General features: G+C 36.4%; 1 protein-coding gene across 1 annotated transcript in view; it reads right to left on the reverse strand.

Moving 5' to 3' along the window:
* Positions 1–19,278, reverse strand: part of BIRC6 (baculoviral IAP repeat containing 6) — a 173,569-nt gene that overhangs the window by 45,444 nt on the left and 108,847 nt on the right. Inside the window, 8 exon segments of the mRNA XM_029965115.1 lie at positions 2,899–3,067; positions 4,821–4,985; positions 7,299–7,516; positions 9,359–9,659; positions 11,853–12,049; positions 13,384–13,557; positions 16,110–16,277; positions 18,558–18,689. Of these exon segments, the coding sequence (XP_029820975.1) occupies positions 2,899–3,067; positions 4,821–4,985; positions 7,299–7,516; positions 9,359–9,659; positions 11,853–12,049; positions 13,384–13,557; positions 16,110–16,277; positions 18,558–18,689 (1,524 nt within the window).

The raw sequence follows: 19,278 nt of genomic DNA on the forward strand, positions 1-19,278 counted from the left end.
CAGAGGTGCTGAAAATTGCTAATTTCTGTTACCATTGTGCTGGACACAGGTTGTTGCCACTGGGGTGCCAGAACCTGGGCACATTCTGTTAGGATTCTATATGCAGTATCCTAATTTCTCAGACTAGCATGTTACAGGAAGATAGAGTCACCTGCTCCTTCCACATGAAAGTACCTCTTGACAGCAGAAGTTGCACCAGTATGAAAATTAGAATACCATGCACATGCATGTCACTACTGATGCTGTTCCCTTTCCTACTCTCCCCAGGCTCCTATTCAGCCTTACCAGAGAAGAGACAGGTATTCAAGACAGAGAAGCCAGAAATTAGATAAAGGTCTATCAGGAAAGACTCAAATCTCTTCTACTACATTGCACTGGTCTTCAAGGTTTTAAAAAATAAATAAAAATAATACTACTAATAAAAAAGTAATTTCCATATTTGAAAGGTTTCAACTATTAAGACATTAAGTGAATTTTTCAGTCTTACAAGCATTGTACCAGAGCTTAACATAACTTCAGAGCTTCTCAACCTCTGTCTTGCTTGTGTTAGCTGTGTCTCCTGACACTCAATATTAGTGACACTGAGAGCCCCACATCACATGCAACTTGCACTCATTAATGTGAAAATTATCTGTCTGCTTTTGAACTGAACAGTAATTACTGCATTGGAATTATGCCTTGCATATTATCACTAAGACAAACTGTTTTCAGGGACTCCTTTCCAACTAAATGCATCTGGCTCAAATATTAACTCAGAGAAGATGATCTCTCCAGAAGTCATCGTTTTTGCAATTTCCCTCTAATATTGGTATCCTGTGGCAGTGTCAAAGACGAGCTTGACTGATATATGCCTGTAAAGTTATTATTATTTTTTAAACCCAGGAGAACATTGTTAATCACAGTTTTATGTATAGACTGTTGAACAAATACAGCAGGAAACATTCACATAACAACCCTCAGATTTTACAGTTCTAAATTTCAATAGAAATAACCACATCCTTTGTGAATTTGTATTCAGAAGAGTAGTTTTCATTTTTTTCTCTCTGAAAAGCGAGGTTTTGCTTTGTTTTAATATAGTTTAGCTGCTACATTAAGTGCTGTTCACTCTTTACTAATTGGTAATTCACAGGCACAGTAATTCAACATCCCCTGCCAACCACAAACAACAGTAGTCCCACAATGGAAAACATACCTAAAATGAATATTTCTCACTGAAACTTTGCCGTTTCTTTGTACTTTGGGAAAACAAACGGTGCCTGAAAGCCAAACTAGTCTGAACTTCTCGCCAACAGCCACATATCTCACCTCTTGTATCAGTATCTGACTGTTCTTCCCCAGTTAAAGGTGACTTATACAGAGAGATACATTCTTCTATTGAAAACAGCAAAAAGCAATTTCAACAGCTGTGATTCATCTATAACTCAGGATCAACAGCTTCATCCTTTAGATAACACATCATTTTTGCCAGGCCTTTCAATGACTTTTCCTTTTTACCTCAACAAAGAAGAATTTGTGAGTAACTGTTAGAAAGATTACTTCATTCTTTTACTTTACCATTTACTTTATTGTTTTATATTGTATTTTCATTTGCAATAATGATCTTGGTATATCATTAGTTCATTTTCCTCACTGCAATATGTGCAAAATAAAACCAATAAATTCATCGCAAAACTAGGGAGAGGTGTCAAACTGTGGACTAGCAAGTGAAACACCTTCATATTTTTATTTTTACTATAATACCCCAGCAGACGTTTTGAACTAGTTCCATTCCATCATACAAGATTATGTAATGCCCTAGTTACTACAAATTAAGAGAGCCATTCTTACTTTAGTCCTAAGTAGCTTTACAAATACTTAAGACAGAGATGATTTCTCTTTTACCTCTGACATAAAACATATTGTGTAATTCAAGAAGAAGCTATAACATTGTTTCATGAATTCATATCACCAAACCCTCCAACTGGCATCCAAAAGAAATGCAGTAATGTGACAAGACATTTATCAGTTACTCCAAAAATAGGGGAGGCAAAATAAGGTCCAAACCCAAATTATTCAGATTTGGAACAACTCCTTCTGATAGTTCAGAATTAAATCAATCTAAACAAAAGTAACTGAACAAAAATCCAACCTAAGGCTCATCTTCATACTCAAGTCTGTCATCTAGTGAGACTGAACTTAAATCACAAATCAAGTTTGCAGGTTTTGCCATTAGTTCCACAGAGGCATTTCCTTAATTTGTACTGCTCCGTGCCACCTTATACAACTGAAATGGTTTCCACAGCAAGGTACAACATATCAGAGCAAAACTACCAAAACATCTTCGTTTTGAAATTATGAGTAGAAATTTGATGACAACATAGAACTCATTTGTTTTTCCTTTAAAAAACCCAACAACTTAATCGTTCCCATATATTTGAAATATCTTCCAGTTTTGGTAAGAGGCTTATTTTTGTATTTCCTAAATAAAAAAGAAAAAGCTCTGTAGAACTGCCCCAGCATGTGCAACATTTACCAAATTCAAGCACATGCTTGCTCAATTTTCTTTAAAAATTAACATTTTTCTTCACAATAAGATTAATGGTTTTGCATAAAGTACTCTCTCTGCATGTATCTTCTGTAGAAGAACTAACATGTAAACTTTTCAGAAGAAAATACCATCTTCCTGTTAGTTTCAATATCAAAGAATTAAATTCCAAATTTAAAGAGAGAAATGAGCATTTCAACAAGCATGATTCTATTATATGATTCTGTTTTCTAAGGCTGAAGTAAATGTTCCATTAGTACAATTCTAAATTGGCGAGGGCACTGAAACTAGCAAGAACTACCCATTGTTTATATAAACACTTATTTGACAGCAGTAAGCCAACTTGAATTTTGAAGGAGACAAAGGCACATTACCTGAATCGTTGCGGAGGTATGATGACATTGCTGGGATGAGGCAAGATTGACTGAGCAGCTCTAGGAGAACGGATGGAAGAGCGCTGCTGTTTTGTGCTCTCCCCTCATGGCTAGTTTGGGTCTCTTCATTTGATGCACTTCCTGCAGGATTTATGTAACTGGCAAGAACCTGAAACACACCCAAATATTTAATCAAAACTGATTTATTTCAGTCAAAAGAACTTTGAGTTTCCTCCCTTAAGGAAGAAGCCCTAACACTTCACTAGCTGTTTTGCTAATTCAGTACTGGCATTTATTACAGCAGTCCCAAAGATATCTCAGAAGAAATTCCATACAGTTATTAATTTTTTTTTTTTAATTGCAAATGTTTCGAGAATTTTTGTAACTTCCTTTGGGGTTGGGACTTCAGGGTTTACAGATGAAACAATAACTTATGGTGAGCATGACAGGTACCTGGAGGAACAAATACTCATGTCTACAGCTCTTACCTCAGTAAACAAAGAGCAACCTTCCCCTTATTGTCGGTGCTAAGTCACCTCACGACTGCACACCTGCTTGTCCCAGGGGTAGTTCTGGCTGGGCTCACAGGCCCTTACCATGTGTTGTAGGCATACAACATAACACATTTCCATGGGTCTGATTTGTGCAGCTGTACTCTGAAACTAAGAAACTTTGAGGCTTGAAAGGCTATATTGAAGTCTCAGGGACTCTATTCACCCTTTAGCCTTTCTTTCATTCTCACTCTGTCTTCTAACCCCATTATCCCATTATTTTGCTGCACCATCTTACCAGCACTCCATACAACAGAATTTTTCTAAATCTTTCTATAGAAGGACCAAGGGAACTCTGCTGTACAACTGACTGACATATTCCAAAATGTTGAAGGGTTTTCTACTGCTGACTGCCCTAAGAAAATGCCTCTTTACTTCACAACTTGACACAGTTACAGCTAAACCTCTGCCTGGAATAATACAAAATACTGCCTAGAAGCTTCACTGAGAGTAATTCAGGTGCAATTTCCCCTTTCTTGCTTAGGAAATGGTTTCAGATTTTATTTGTTATGCTTTTGCAAGGGACGTGATACTTTTGCCATGTAATCTATAGTGACTGAAATAACTGCATCAAAATGATATCTTCATCAGTCAAGGTATGGGCATTTTCAGAATTTTATCTCCTTTGTGCTCTACCTCAGCAACGAGGTTAGCTAATGCATTTGAGCTGATGGTTCTGTGAATTAAATTTTTGATGACCAGATACAATCTTATATTCCCTACACTGATCCAAGATAATAGGGATTTGTTGCATTTCACAATGGACTGAACAGGATTTTCTTCTCCGTAGCATGAGGCATTTGGAAGACATCAGAGTTTTACTGAAATCTGGATGTTTACTGCAGATTTATTACTGTCATGTAATTGACATAGTCAAGATTTCATTGTATCTCTGACTGAGACTTTGCTATACTGGCATAACACATTCATGGACACCAGTAACAACTATAAGCATTTCCTTAAAGCAGAGCAAAAACATGCAAGAAATTAACAGGTAACACTGTTTAGTACACAAAACAAAATGCCTGTTCCTGTATCCTTCTCCTTCAGTGGACAGTTGTTACTTTTGACTGAGTGCAGTGATTTTGACAGAGATAGTGACAGCTCCAGGGAAATACACTGGAATGCTTCTTGGTTCACTTTCTTTCAGAACCGTCACCCAGATCTTTTATGCAGCAGCCTAATGCTGTTTGAAAATGGCCTCTCTCAAAATATGATCTATATAATTTTTCACGAAGACAGATGATTGCAAATATTTTTTTCCCAAAATATCATAATCACTCCGCTATTTGACTGACAAAAATCCAGTTCTACTATTCAGTCCTAATGCCTCAAGTGCTTATCGTTAATCAAAATTTCATTGTTACACACCTGTAGAAGGCAGGTCACATGCTCTTCTTCTAGCCTTTGCTTAGTCAAAGCCTGTTCAACATCCCATCCTGAAGCTGTGGAGCCTGTTCCAAAGCCTGTACCCTTAGCCCAGTACAATTGCTGTTCTTCTGTTGATGCACTGTTGTGTGTACTTGACACCTGTGGCTAGGTTAAAAAAAAAAAAGTCACAATTATTTCATGTTTTCATCTTAGGAACATTGTTTTTAAAAAGCCTTTGTTCTGCAAAAGAATGTAATCCCAATTTATTAACTTTATAAAGATATCATCAGGATCCAGTGAAATTCAAAGCTTTAGATAGGAAAGACTGCCATATACATGGAGTTCTATTACAGGTCAGCACTAAGTTCTTGGAAGGGATTCTTCAATTTGACTAGAACTGTAAGCCCATTTTTGTTCTCTTTTAAGAGACTATTCCTGGTTATATGATGGAAGGTATTAAAGTACCTTTAATCAATATCCCGCTAAACGTTGTAGCTCTGTAATTATTACTGTTTAAAACCTAGTCAAGTTTAATAACATAGGATGAAGAAGAGGGGAGTGGAAATGTTCTCAAGAGCACATAACTGAAATACCAGGATGCTCCAGCATTTGCTGACTTTGAATAAATGCTCCAAAACAGCAAGAGGAATAAGTTACCTGTATAGCTCTGACACATGATCTCTGAGTCACTAAAATACACACTATTTCCTCTCTAGATAAGAGGTGGGAAATATCTTGTCCTAAAAATATTCTGAGATAGCATTTTTCCACCAGTGCTTGTACAGCTTTTTCCAATGGTCTATCTCAGTGCATTTTACTAACATAAATCCAATATTATATTGCTTAGCCCTTATGAAACTATTTAATAACTTATGCTAATTTTGATAGTTTACCAGGACTCCAGTGAAAAAGATGCAGAGAAAACTCTGATAAGCATTTTTTTTAACTAATGCTTTCCTATATGTATATTTAACACCCTAAACAAGTGACTTGATACTTTCACTACTTGGTGACAATTAGTTGGAAACCAGGTCACGTGAGTAAGTGCCCAACTTTATTTTGCAATATTTGATTTATGGCTCTGAAAAGTTTCATTTTCTGCTCAGATCTTCTTCAGTGACTTTGCTAAAGATTACACTTGAGGGAAAAGAAATGATGTATGAACAGACTGCAACGGTAAAAGAAGTTATTGTCTGTGAAGTACTGTAGTGACAGTAGTCTGGAATAATCTTCTAACTTTTACATTGGGAATGTAATGCATCTTGGTGATGAAAAAGCTGTGTGGTTATTCTCGTGTAGACATTACTCATTACGTCACTCATGAATATATTGTGTCTTTAACACTCAAGAGGACTGTCGTGAGCACTGAATTAAAGCACTTACGGGAGAACCCGGCCCCAGAAATACAAGCCTCGGTGCAGCCCTGATGGATCTCTAGTTTCAAGTTACCATCTATCACTTGATAGATATGGCTTACGAGAAGGCAAGCTATTCCAGGGTTCTCGGTAGAACTAAAGCAGAGATAAGAATTAATGGTTGCCCTTTCCCTCTAAATGTGCAGAAATGCTACGGTATTAAGGTATCAGCAGCCTGATACCCCATTAGAAGCAGAATCTGTCAACGTCCCCTTAAATTTGATTAGCCATTAAAGTGACTTATTCTCAGGCACAGCTTCATATCTCACTTGTTCAACCTTTCATCAGTATCAGAGCTGCTAAAATAGAGACAAGCCTATATTTTGCAGCTACTTAGCCATATTCAGCCACCAGGAACTGTTGCATGCAAGCCTCTGCTAAAACAGTGCTAAAGAGGGCAAGTCTTTAAACACTTTTATAGACAATTGGTATGTTATACAGAAATGGCAACTTACAGTCTTAAAAAAAAAAAATCAAAGGATACGTGTTCGGAATAGAGGGTGGTATAATATGGGAAGTACCTTGAAAAACTTTAATTTTGGAGATTCACTAGTGATCTTGAACACTATGGAAATTTTTTGTCCTTAGATCTCATTTCCCTATCAGTGCAAAGGGTGTAACAAAAATCACTGCATTAATTCAGTAATTTTCACAACTCATTTACATTTGTGAAGCATTTAAAAAGAAATAATTTGCAACCAGTGGAGTTTAGATGATGAATGTAGACAATGAGGTTATGCTATCTAATGGGGATTAAAGAACCACCATCCACTGGACATTATGCCTCTTGTGCACCAAAAAAGAATGTCCTGTGGAAGAACGTGATTACATCTTAATGCCTCATGACAAGGTTTCTTTGTTGGTTATATTTCATGATTACTATGTTTATTTGCAACATGCATGGAAAATTACTTGATTGAGTACTTTATAACTATTTTTGTTCTTCGGTCAAATGCCAAGTCTGCAAAAATTAGCCTATAATGAGAGCAATGAGAGTATTTTGTTTTTTATAGTAAGAACTCTTACTACTTCTCAGTGGCACATACTCTGCTGATAAACATACCTCTGCCTGGTTGGGACTAGAGTTGGGCACCCTTGGTGCATGGTGGCTTAGAGCAGACAGACAAGCAAGGATAAGGTGTATAGCCCCAATCTCCAGTGCCATCCGCCTAAGCAATACTCCATCATCAGTAGTCAACGGCGTAGTGCTGAACAAACTGCGCAACACATGGAAGGGCAGAGTTGGAAGCACGTTTGCTGAAGGAGACTGCAGGATATGACCTAGATTGAAGAAGAAAAACATCAAACCCACATTTTCGTTGAGTAGTTCAATACAGCCTATTAATGTCTGCAATAGTTTACGAACATACAGAAATCTACTAAGAACTTAAGCATTTGCATATATCAAGCTATCTAATATAGGTTTCTCTTCACAAAAAAATTTCATAACAAGGAGAGTGTAGAAGAAAGAATGTTTCTTTATTTTATTTATGGATTTGGTTAAGAACCAAATTTAAAAAAATCTGATTCACCATTTCTAGGGAGAAAACTGGTTTGGAAGGCAGTTCAAAATAATTTTACATACATATATATATATATATATATATTTAAACATTCCAAATACAGCAAATTAAAGAATGCACGTGATCAGCTGATAGTAGCTTAGCTGACAAGGAGCTGTAGTTTATCATGACATAGGATTCTTTTTTGTATTTATGTGCCCAAAGTGGGAATTAACTCACTGACACAGACCAAGCAGTGATGCTATTCAAGCTGAATACGTGGTGAAATACTAACGTAATTTTAAGTAGATGAGTTGCATGTTTGAATTTTGTACTAGAATTATTTAAAGTTTTTAACTCTTTTGCATTATGAGCAAAAATTACTTCTTTTAAAAGCCACATTTCAAATAATGCTGTGACTTATTAATGGAACATACTCAGATTTGGGAAACTGTCTTGATTTTTTCCTGTATTTAACAATACATTCCACATTCCTCCCCCAGGGCATATGTAAATAGATACAGCTGACAACTGGAAATGCTTCAACTACTAAAAATACTTTGAAATAGCCAACTCCATTCAGAAGTTTCCTTCTAATTTTACATATATTATTTTCTCCCTCATTCTTAGAGTTTATCAGCTATATCATCATCTAAATGTCTAAACTGAAATACATTACAAATATGTACAAGAGAAATAAAAAGATAAACAGAAGGAAGGGTAAATGAGGCTCCTATTTTTTCAGCTGGTCTCATGAGGTACATGTTGCACACCACTCTATAGACTGCTAAATAGAGACTAAGTTCAGACGACTGCAGCCTAGAAAAAACTGCACCTCTTTTCAAAGTCATAATCATGGAATCATGTAGGTTGGAAAAGACCCTTGACATCATCAAGTTCAACTGTAAACCTAACACTGCCTGATTTCATCTCAAAGCCATGACCAATGAAAGGAAGTGTCTTAAACATACTAAACCATATTTCATACACACTCTTCCAGGTTTTCAAAACAGTAAGAAACAGAAATATTAGAACTAAATGCCGAGTTGCAGGTTCAGTTGCAAAGACATCGACTACAAATTGTCTCTTGGCTTGTCCATTCACTGAAGAATACCCTACTTCTCCCTCTGAACTCACACCATAAAGGTAGAGATCCTGCTTAGGCAATTTGGTCACTGTGATCTTTAGATTTTTCTCTCCTTTTCCAAAACAGTATTATTAAACAGTTTATTCTACATCTGTTGTAGCAATGCTCCTATCCATATTTTTCTCCATTTGGTTGCAGAATTATAGGATGTTTGGTCAATTAGTTGAGCATATCCGGCTACTCAGATAGTTTTGTCTGAATGCAGTCATCCTGACAGTGTCATTGTAAGTTTAATCAGCAGTTATTCTACAATTACTCTGACGTCTAGATGAGAACACTTGAGTACTGATGATTGTGATAAAACTTTGCCAGCAAGAATTTAATATTAGAAACAACAGACCATCAAAGATTCTAGCAACACAGTTCTGCACAAATCAATTCTAACTTTCTGCTAAAGGCAATACGGTGTTAATAACTCTAAGTAAAATGATCTAGCTGTGGTCTACAAAAAAAGGTAATAATTGCAGCACATACTTCCTTCACCATCATCTGTAACTCCCAACACCAATCTCAACAGACACTGAGCATGTTTCCGTTCTTTTAGCAGCACCTCAGCATAGCCCGGGAGACGAAGAAATAAACCAAAGGCAGCCAAAGAATGTGCAGGTATAGGAGACATAGTCTGAACTGTTGACTTGATGGGTGGGGGCTCTGCAGCAATTGTTTCCGGTGCTTCATACACCAATTCCCCTGATTGTTCAATGGTAACCCATTCAAACTGATCACTGTCCTTCTGCTTTTCTTGCGTGGCCGACGTAACCACTGGAGTGCTCACCTTAACCAACAAAAACAACAAAGAAATTTGCCAGTCATTCAGTTAGACACCTTAGACAAAAATTTATTGCAGTTAGGATCTAAAGGACATGCAATTTTAATACAGGACACAAGAAAGATGTCACATGAAATACGTTACCATTTGCACAGAAAGGGACCAGGCTAAATGACTGAAAAGGGCACACTTGCTGCACCTTCCATACAGTGCTAGAAAGTCCTGCCTACACAAGCAAGCAAGCAAGCAAATGCATTTTCCCAACCTCGAATCCTCAGTTAAAGCGTGTTAAATGCTTGAAACATAGAGGCATAGGAGACACAAATTACACTGAAGTAAACGATACAAAGATTAGTTTATATATCAGATTGTTATCAGACTGATAAATGGTCCTTTTAATTTTAACATTAAACACTGATGGTGAACCCAAGTGTTTAATTTTTAATGACATACTGTAAAAATGAAGCAAAATTCATTATCAGGCCTTTAAAAACTAAGAATAAATTTGTACATCTTAGCAGTCTTACAGCAACTCATGATCCTTTCAATTGATTTGGCAGGATTTATTACTATTGTACTCTAATGGAACAGTCTGTTTTATGACCTGAGGACTATGCAATCAGGCACTATGATGGGAATCAGAGTTTAAGGGGGTAACAGTTGTACAGTGCCCCAAGACACAGTCAAATAATTTTAAGGAAGGTATGACACCGAGATCCCTCTCGTAATTAAACATTATAGAATTTTCAGGTTTTCATGCTATTCAGATAAACTGATTCAATCATATTTAAAATTTTAGTATGTATCACCAGACTGATCTAAACTGGAAAAGATTAATCTGAAATGCCCTTGCAGAATTCATCCAGAATACCAAATTCCTAGTTTAAAGTCAAAGCCATGTTTTGCTGCATTCATTCCAATCATCTACACATTAAGTGAATCAGAAGTACCAGCGACTTAGAGAAATATAAAAGTAAAATTAAAGTATTAAGGGTTTGGAGAAATCATCAGTATTCACTCTGAATATTCTATTTGGTATTATTGTACTTAATTTGTTTTTATGGATCACAGAATTCTTACTCAGTATTTGAATCCAAACATACATCTCAAGCTAAGAAATTGTGAAAAGACAATAACTTCCCAGGACTATAGAAAAAGAAAGAAAAAAAGAAATGAAACTTCTCATGGTCATACTTTGCCTTTCATCTGTTGCAGAATTCCATGTACCAGTTTTCTTTAATGCAGAGTACACATTAACTTTCTTGGATTTCATAATACAGTAACTGTTTATGTTAACACATTTCCTTAACTTTTAATTTTTGAACTGCCTTGGTATTAGACCTCTAAGACCTTTGCAGAACTATTTACAAAGGATGCATACTAATTACCCAGTTTCACTACAGAGTTCCTATTGCTGCCATAATTTTACAGACAGGGTACTGAACAGCACCCTTAATTCATGATTAATTCAGTTTCAAAGGGAATAAATATTCTTTCCTATTAACAGTATCAGCCAAAGACTTCAAACATATAGTCAAATAGAATTTGAATAATTCACAGGTTATTTTTTCCCTTTTTAGCAAACATTGTGTACCTTGAACAACAGTCAAAGAGTAATTCCAGACTAATGCCACTGCTGACACTTTTGAAATGCCTATCAGTGCCTCCAAAGAAATTCTCTATATAAGTATACAAATAAATAATGCATATATTATTTATGAATATAAATACAATTAAGATTACACTGTTATTTATTATTTATAATAATAAATCTAAAATAAAGTTACACAGTAGATTCATAGAACTGAATTTAACTTAACCATAGAAATATCTCTCAGGGTACATTTACATGAGCAATTACATGATAAGCAAGTATACCTTTATAGTAGTTCAGCAACTCTATGTTACTGTACCCCCCAAGATATTTTATGAGCTAACAGAACCGAGGCAAGCAGCAACCAGTTCATGACTTTGTCCCAAAAGGACATGGCCACACAAGCAGCCTGTGGCAACTACAGGGAAGTAATCTGTATAGCTGGACTGGGCTGTGGAGTTATACACTTGCTTATTTTGAAGCAGCTTCCCCACACAGCTGAGATGTTAAACTGAACCACAGAGAAATATAAGGAAAATACTGTCCTTAAACAAACAAACAAAATACTCTCAACATGTGTTCTGACACTTATTTTTTTCACTCACTTGCTGAATTACATCAGGATAAAGCATAGGAAGTCTCTCTGCAATAAGAGCCAATCCACCCATGCCTGCAAACACTTGCAGTGGAGACTGAATGGGACAGGTTTCAAGAAGCGATTCATCTAGAACTGCATCCATACACTCATCCCCAGGACTGATGGCTTCATCTTCAGGGCAAGGTCCCAGTAAATCTGCATGCTCTACAAAAACACAGAGGTAAAAGAAATTAATACATCATCATCCATACTGTGTTTATTTCTTTGTTCTCATTTAAAAGTGAACTTCAGAAGTATTGGTTCTTTCACAAGGAAAACCTGAGCCAAGAACCTAAAATGAATGAGGGCAAGAACATCAAAAGAAAATAAAAGTATTAGTGATAGCTCTTGCCACTGATGGCAGATCCATGTATTCGTCTCAAGTTTAAAAAAAAAGTGTCTAATAATTTAATAGAAGTTCAGAGGACCTTCACGTCTTCGCATGCAACTCAACTCCTAAACTGAATCTCCTCTAATGACTTTTGAGTTTTATTCAAATAGTAATACATCTATTGTAGGTTTAGAGTTTAAATAATTCACAAAACAGAACAAAAATATGATTTGAAAAAGAATGGTCTCTCAATACGGCAAGAGATCTGTATATCCAGCCACTATACGGAGTCATGAAATACTTACTTCAGGCTAGATATCAAAAAAATTAGATTTTTTTTCAGCACTTGTTTCTTATCTTTTCTAGAAACAGACTACCAAGTGAACAGTTATTAAAAGGAGCCTCTGTCTTGAAATAGCTGAATGATTAACTTTGGAATTTCATGCTGTGTCAGCAGGCTGATGATAAGCAGATCACAATTAGCTTAATTTCAAGGTCCCATTTCTCTAAGTCCTTGCCTAAAGGAATGATATAAAAATATTTCAAAACAGATTCTTGGGATACAGCTCCTCCCTTCCCATTCCCCAGCACTTTCCCAGTAAGTAGATTGCAAGCAATTGGCAAAAACATTATCAAGAAATAGACCATATTAGAAAATGTTAAAAATAATGTTTTTAAAAGCTGGAGTTATAAGACCTGCTTAGATGGGCTTGAGAGAAATCACCATTTTCAAAGCAGCATTAGGCACCCAAAGATGTTGCAATAAAGAACTCCACAGGTTTCTATAACTTGTATGGTTTCAAACAACTCTTGTTTTACTTAATCTGCTCTGATTATCAGGACAAACACTACAGAGAACTACTACACATGTCAAGAAATAAAATATACTGTATCTATAAAATCATATAATCATTATCACATACAACACTACAACAAGGAAAATAAAAGTGAAACCAGAACAACTGTATTGGTCTATCTTATAATACAGACAGGCAATGAATTTATACTTTATTATGAAGTTTAGCATGTGTCTAGAAAAGAATGGCTCAGGAAACTCATCCAATAAAATACAGAAAACTGCTGTTTCTTATCAAGAAAATCAAAACAATTTTTGTCCAAAATTAAAACATTTTAAAAAGGAATATACTAAAAAAGTAAGAACACTCACCTTTTTCTGTGTGAAGACGTTTAAATGAATCTGTTTTTGATAAGCTTGGATCTGAGATGACTTTGGAACCAAGTTTAACTGTCAAATCTATTGATCGATATCCTTGAGGGAGTTTACGGTCATACAGCAGAGTCAGAAGCTGGGCAAGTGTCATTTCAGCTGGTAATGGTTGACCTAAACAACAATGGTATCAAGTCAGAGAGGAAAATTCTTATTGGGTTCTTTTAACATACATATCCAGATGCTGTTCATTACTTGCATCATAGATGCCAAGTAGACTAAGTATTATCTGGCTCCAAACCAAGGCCTTAATTTTACCATTTGTTCTCTTGTGAAAAGGGGTCCCATCAGTTTGGAACCAATCCTTAGAAAGATCTATGCCAATATTACCTAAGGCAGCTCTGTACTGAGGGACCAAGCACTTGGCATATTTAACAAATGGCTAAGGCTGTAATGTGATGTGCATTTTAAGTGGGTACTGGCTGTCCCCTCCTCTTAAACACCACCTACACATCACCTTTGAATTGTGAGGGCAGAGATGTGTGTGACCGTAAGATAAAATGGTTGATGTGGAAAAAACTGAAAACCAAAGAAACCTGCAATTCTTCTTCAGTCCTATTGGTCTCAAGCATAGCTCACTACTCTTGTATAAGGACACAACTCAGCAAGAAAAATGAAGGGCACTGCCAGGAATACTTTTCTCAGCTGCAATGTAGATTTGAAATGCACATGCATCAGTCCAAACTGATTACTCAACTCCAAGTTTTGGCCACTTCATTGATTATGAATATGTTCTTCCCTGAAATTACAAGTTACTCTGAAGGCAGAATAATTTTTCTTGAGAAAAAGTAGACTTATACATGAAATATTTTAGATGGAGCATGCCCATTTCATCCTGACTGCACTTAATTAAGTTACACAACATCCAAGAAGTCTTTAGTAACAGCCTGTTTCTTCAACTTAAGATAGTGTCTAAAAATAAAAATTAAAAGTGCCTTGCCATTGTGCAAGTTCATGCCCTTTTTGCCATCATTCTGCTTTGCATGGCTTATTTTTTGTAACAACTGTCTGCTGCACAAGACATGACCAACCAGATCACAAACACAGAATGTTCTACATTACCATCAGCAGTTACCTTTACCAGCTAGATACTGAAAATAGGCACTGGGTTTTGATCTTGTCTCCAAAACTGCAGTATCATAGAATGTCCTGAGTTGGAAAGGACTCATAACAATCAAAGTCCAACTCCTGCCCCTGCACAAGACAGCCCCAAGAATCACACTATGTGCCTGAGAGCATTGTCCAGACACTTCCTGAACTCTGTCAGGCTTGGTGCTGTGACCACTTTCCTGGGGAGACTGTTCCCGTGCCCAACCACCCTCTGGGAAAAAAATCTTTTTCTAATATCCAACCTAAACCTCCCCTGACCCAACTTCAGGCCATTCCCTCAGGTCCTGTCACTGGTCACCGCAGAGATGAAATCAGTGCCTGCCCCTCCTCTTCCCCTCACAAGGAAGTTGTCGACTGCAATGAGGTCTCCCCTCAGTCTCCTCCAGGCTGAACAGATCAAGTGAGCTCAGCTGCTCCTCCCATGGCTTCCTCTCAAGGCCCTTCACCATCTTCGTTGCCCTCCTTTGGACACAGCTTAATATCTTTCTTATATTGCAGTGCCCAAACTGCACACGATATTCAAGGTGAGGCCGCACCAGTGCAGAGCAGAGTGGGACAACCTACTCCCTAGACTGGCTGGTGACGCTTTGCTTCACGGTCACCTGCCCTCCTTATCACTTCTGAAGAGCCTGTAACCATCCATCATGGCACACCAATCACAGGATTCATCCCACCAGGTTTAGCCTATCAATTTTAGATATTTTAATCCAAGTATATGATCCCCATAATAATTGTCAGGATAGCCTCAAAGCCAGTAATTTGGTACTAAATTTCAAATTAAGATTTTTATGGGTGAGAATTACTTTGATCAGAAGTTAACCACTTAATTCCATTAGCTGGTTCCTTGTTTTTATTCTATAAAAAGATAGAAGCTCTTCTGCATAATATTGAAGTGTTGCACGCATGTTTCTGTCCTGTTTTTCTTGATCTAAGTCACAGCAGTCACACCAATCTCTCTCTATACAAGAGAGATTGCCAGCCTTGCCACCAGCTTTGTCCAGATAGTTCATAAGAACGTGAGAACATATCTGCTATACGTGAAACATGACTAACTGCTTGGGACATGCTGTTTTTTAAAACACAAATTTTATGGAATTCAAGAATATTTCTGAACTGGCAAATCAACCTTCCAGGGAGCAATGCAAGTTGGTTGCCCATTCAGAACATGAAATAACAGGGTACTAATATCAGTTCAGTTCTGTCTTGCAGGTGAAAGAAAATGTGGAAAGTGAGTCACCTTACAAACCCACCCTGCTTTCATTTGCGAGTGAAAGTGGAAACATTTGAGATTTAGTTTAGGAACAAGGAACTAAACTTCAAGGAAGATCAACATAATTGTTATTTTTTTCAAGCCACTATGATGCTATAATGCTGCAGTTGAAGAGGCTGTAATGCTTTCCAGTTGAAAGCCGTTACAAGCCCAGAAGGGCTCCACACTTCAAAGATGCTCAATAGGAAGATAAAAATGGCCATTAGCATTGTAACTACTTCCTGATGACGTATCAGCCACTGAAAAAACCATAATTTCGGTGTTTAAAATGCATTATTAAAGTTACCTGGTAGAAGTTTATGGTATAGATTAAAGACTGGAACACTAATGGTCTTGCTGGAAGATTCTCCTCCTGAGGAAGACGAACCTACTTTATCTGCCATCACTCTTCCTCGCCTCGATGGTGGACGTGGAGGGGTGGATGAAACAGCTCTTTTTGACTGAGATTTCAAACCTAGTATGAAAATAAAAAAATCAAAAGTTGTTCTAGTTTAATACCTTCAGTTAGCCAAGATACAATGTAGTCAGTACCTTCAATGATAGAAAAAAAGTAGAATTTTACCTCACTGGCTAATCAAATACCAGAATAGCATTCATATATAAAATATATTTGCATATAATCCTAGTATTTTGACAGTTGGAAGCTGTGCATTCTCCTAAGCCCCAAACATACACCATAACTGTACTAGATGATATCATCCGTAAAAAAAGCAAAAGCCATTCTGATTCTGCTCTAGTTAAAGTGTGTCTCACAATGGGCCCTACAATAGAACTTTTTTAAGTTGTCTTTTCAACTGAAAGCAAGAAAGGCAAAATTTTTCAAATTGACAGACAACCACTTGTCTGGCCTATGAAGGTGACTTCAGCTGCAGTACTGACAGTACTATATGAAATGAAAGGTGGTTTTAAATGTGCTTTTAAAGTTGCCTAGCTCAAAACATTTGAAGTAAGCACTACATAAAAATTATAAGGCAGAATAGCTACATAAAAGCTTACTGATCTTACATAGCAAGACTGCCTTATTTTGGGACAGCTTAAGTTGACTTAAAGTACCTCAAAATTATACTACAATCATGTACCCTTGTAAGCAGGTGACAGACAAAGTTAAAAAGCCAGCAGGCCAAGATACAAAGACACACACAATGACTGACATCATTATCCAAGAGCAACTGTAAGACTAAACATCCACACTTGAAATGCTGTAATACACTCTGGTTTCAGCTGATCATTAGGAGCAGCTCAAATACACAATGCATTCTCCAATAATCTCAGTATACTAAAGTAGTTTACTTCAGGAAGATCAGGCTCCAAATACCACCTTTGCTCTCTATTAATTCTACCAATATGTAAATAGTTAAATACTGTTTACATGAGGCTCTGAGGACACTAAAAAATCGCCAGAACATATGAAAAATCAATGACAAAATAAGAAAAGATTTCACAAACAAGTAGTAAAAACAAATGCAAATGAAGTAAGTTTACATTTAAACTCTTTTACTTAACTGGAAAAAATTAGAATCAAAATAAGAAAAAAACTTAAATCTGCTTCTTTCTAATATGTAATGGGCTATATCAGGCAGTAGAATTAGAAATGCAGCTGGGATGAGATATGACTGACTATGCTATGTCCTGTTGGCATAATATTTTTCTTTCTTCCTAGATTCTTTATTCATGTTTCAACCTTTTGCTTGCACCTATTAATAGTACAGATATTCCTAAAACATGTTTACCACGTTTAAGTGGCACCTACTGTAAATATCTCGTCAGATAAAGGTGGTGTAACCAACATCAGATGTGTTGCTTTAAACATATACCAAGATCCACAAAACTGCAGCCCTATTCAACATTTGAGTTAAAAGTTATATCTACATCTAAAGAGCCAAAATAAAAAGCTTAAGAAATATTGGTGCCAAAAGTCAAAGGAAATCAGCATCTCTCCTTCATGCTTCATGAAGTGTAAATGAACTTGAGGTACCTCAATGAAGGCAGAAAGCCAGATAGGAAAAGAATAGCTTGAAGTTCATTAATCTCTCTCTCACAAATACACTTCCCAGAATCTCAAACTGAAACACTAACAACTTCTACAGCTGTTGTCTGAACTATAATCTTTGAATATCACTGAAAAATTACTATATTCAATCTATATGCTCCAACAGTAGTTTTGGAGGAAAATGGTTTACATGAAAGATTTCACAAGGTTCTTCACATTAGGTTTTTAGAAGGTGAATGCCTTGGAAGAAACTTCAGTATTTGCTGCTTCCAAGTGGAATGGTTTTATGCTTACATCTCCACGTGACAGTTTTTAGCAGAGTACCACCAGTTGTTACACATAGTACATGGATCCTTTTATTTCCAAAGCATATTTTGGGAGTAGAGGTGATTAAATAATGATGCACGAGCTACTACAAGAAGGTAGAGATAATAATACCCATCAAGCTCCAGGTATGTCTTTACAGAATCCTGTAAAATATCCTAGCAACAGTATTAATGAAGATATCACTGACACACATACTTAGATACAAATTTGTCAAAGTATATAATCTGCTAGAAGCAGCTGTTCTACCAGGAACCAATCGTAGTTGCCTAACAGTCAGTTACATTAATTGGGTACTACAATTTTTGTAACCATTATTAGTAGTAAAATTAATTGTTGGTAGAGATTTTCTTCCCCACACACACTTTTAGCATGAGAAAGATCCATTATTTAAATGGTAGGAAAAAACCCCCAACATACCAGAAGCAACAACAACGCTGTAATTGTCCTGAAATCCATTTTCTGCTTTAACTTTTTCTTTCTCTTCATAGTTCTTTTTTTCTTTATCTTCCTTCTGTTCATTAATTAGCTTAGCTGTTATACTGGGTGTATCTACAGAGGGGAAAAATAAAAAAACAAACCAAAAAAAAGAGAGGAGAGGAAAGCATTTTGAGATATCACCTTGATTTCATTTCAGTTTCTAAGTTGTTAACAAGGCTATTCTCAACTATTTAGTGTCTCAGAGTTCCAACCCCGGCAACAACAGTCTTGTAAATATCTATCAATTAAGGTATTGTGGTAATTTGGGTTCCTTCTTCCCCAAAAATCTGTTATCTAACAATTTAAATCTGTAACAGTTTAAAACCATTACTTGATGAGTCAAATGTATTCATGTTAAAAAAAACCACTAAACCATTTCAATCAACCAAAACTGAGATTAAGCAAAAAATCCCCCTCCAAACCCAAACCCCAATGAACCAAAAAAAAAAAAATCTCGACAAAACAACAACAAAAATGGAACAAAAAAAGAAATTCCAAAACGTTGTTTGTTGTTTTTTTTTAAGGTCAGCTGTACACTTATTTAAATAAATGTTTTATTTAGGTCTGAGTATCCTGTATTACATACTGATCCAATTCCAGTAGTGGTAAGTATGACTGTTCCTTTGAAATCGAAGATGCCTAAACTACATTACATATCCAA

This window comes from Manacus vitellinus, unplaced genomic scaffold (genome assembly GCF_001715985.3).
Source record: "Manacus vitellinus isolate BGI_N305 unplaced genomic scaffold, ASM171598v3 scaffold_8_pilon, whole genome shotgun sequence".
Taxonomy (NCBI): domain Eukaryota; kingdom Metazoa; phylum Chordata; class Aves; order Passeriformes; family Pipridae; genus Manacus; species Manacus vitellinus.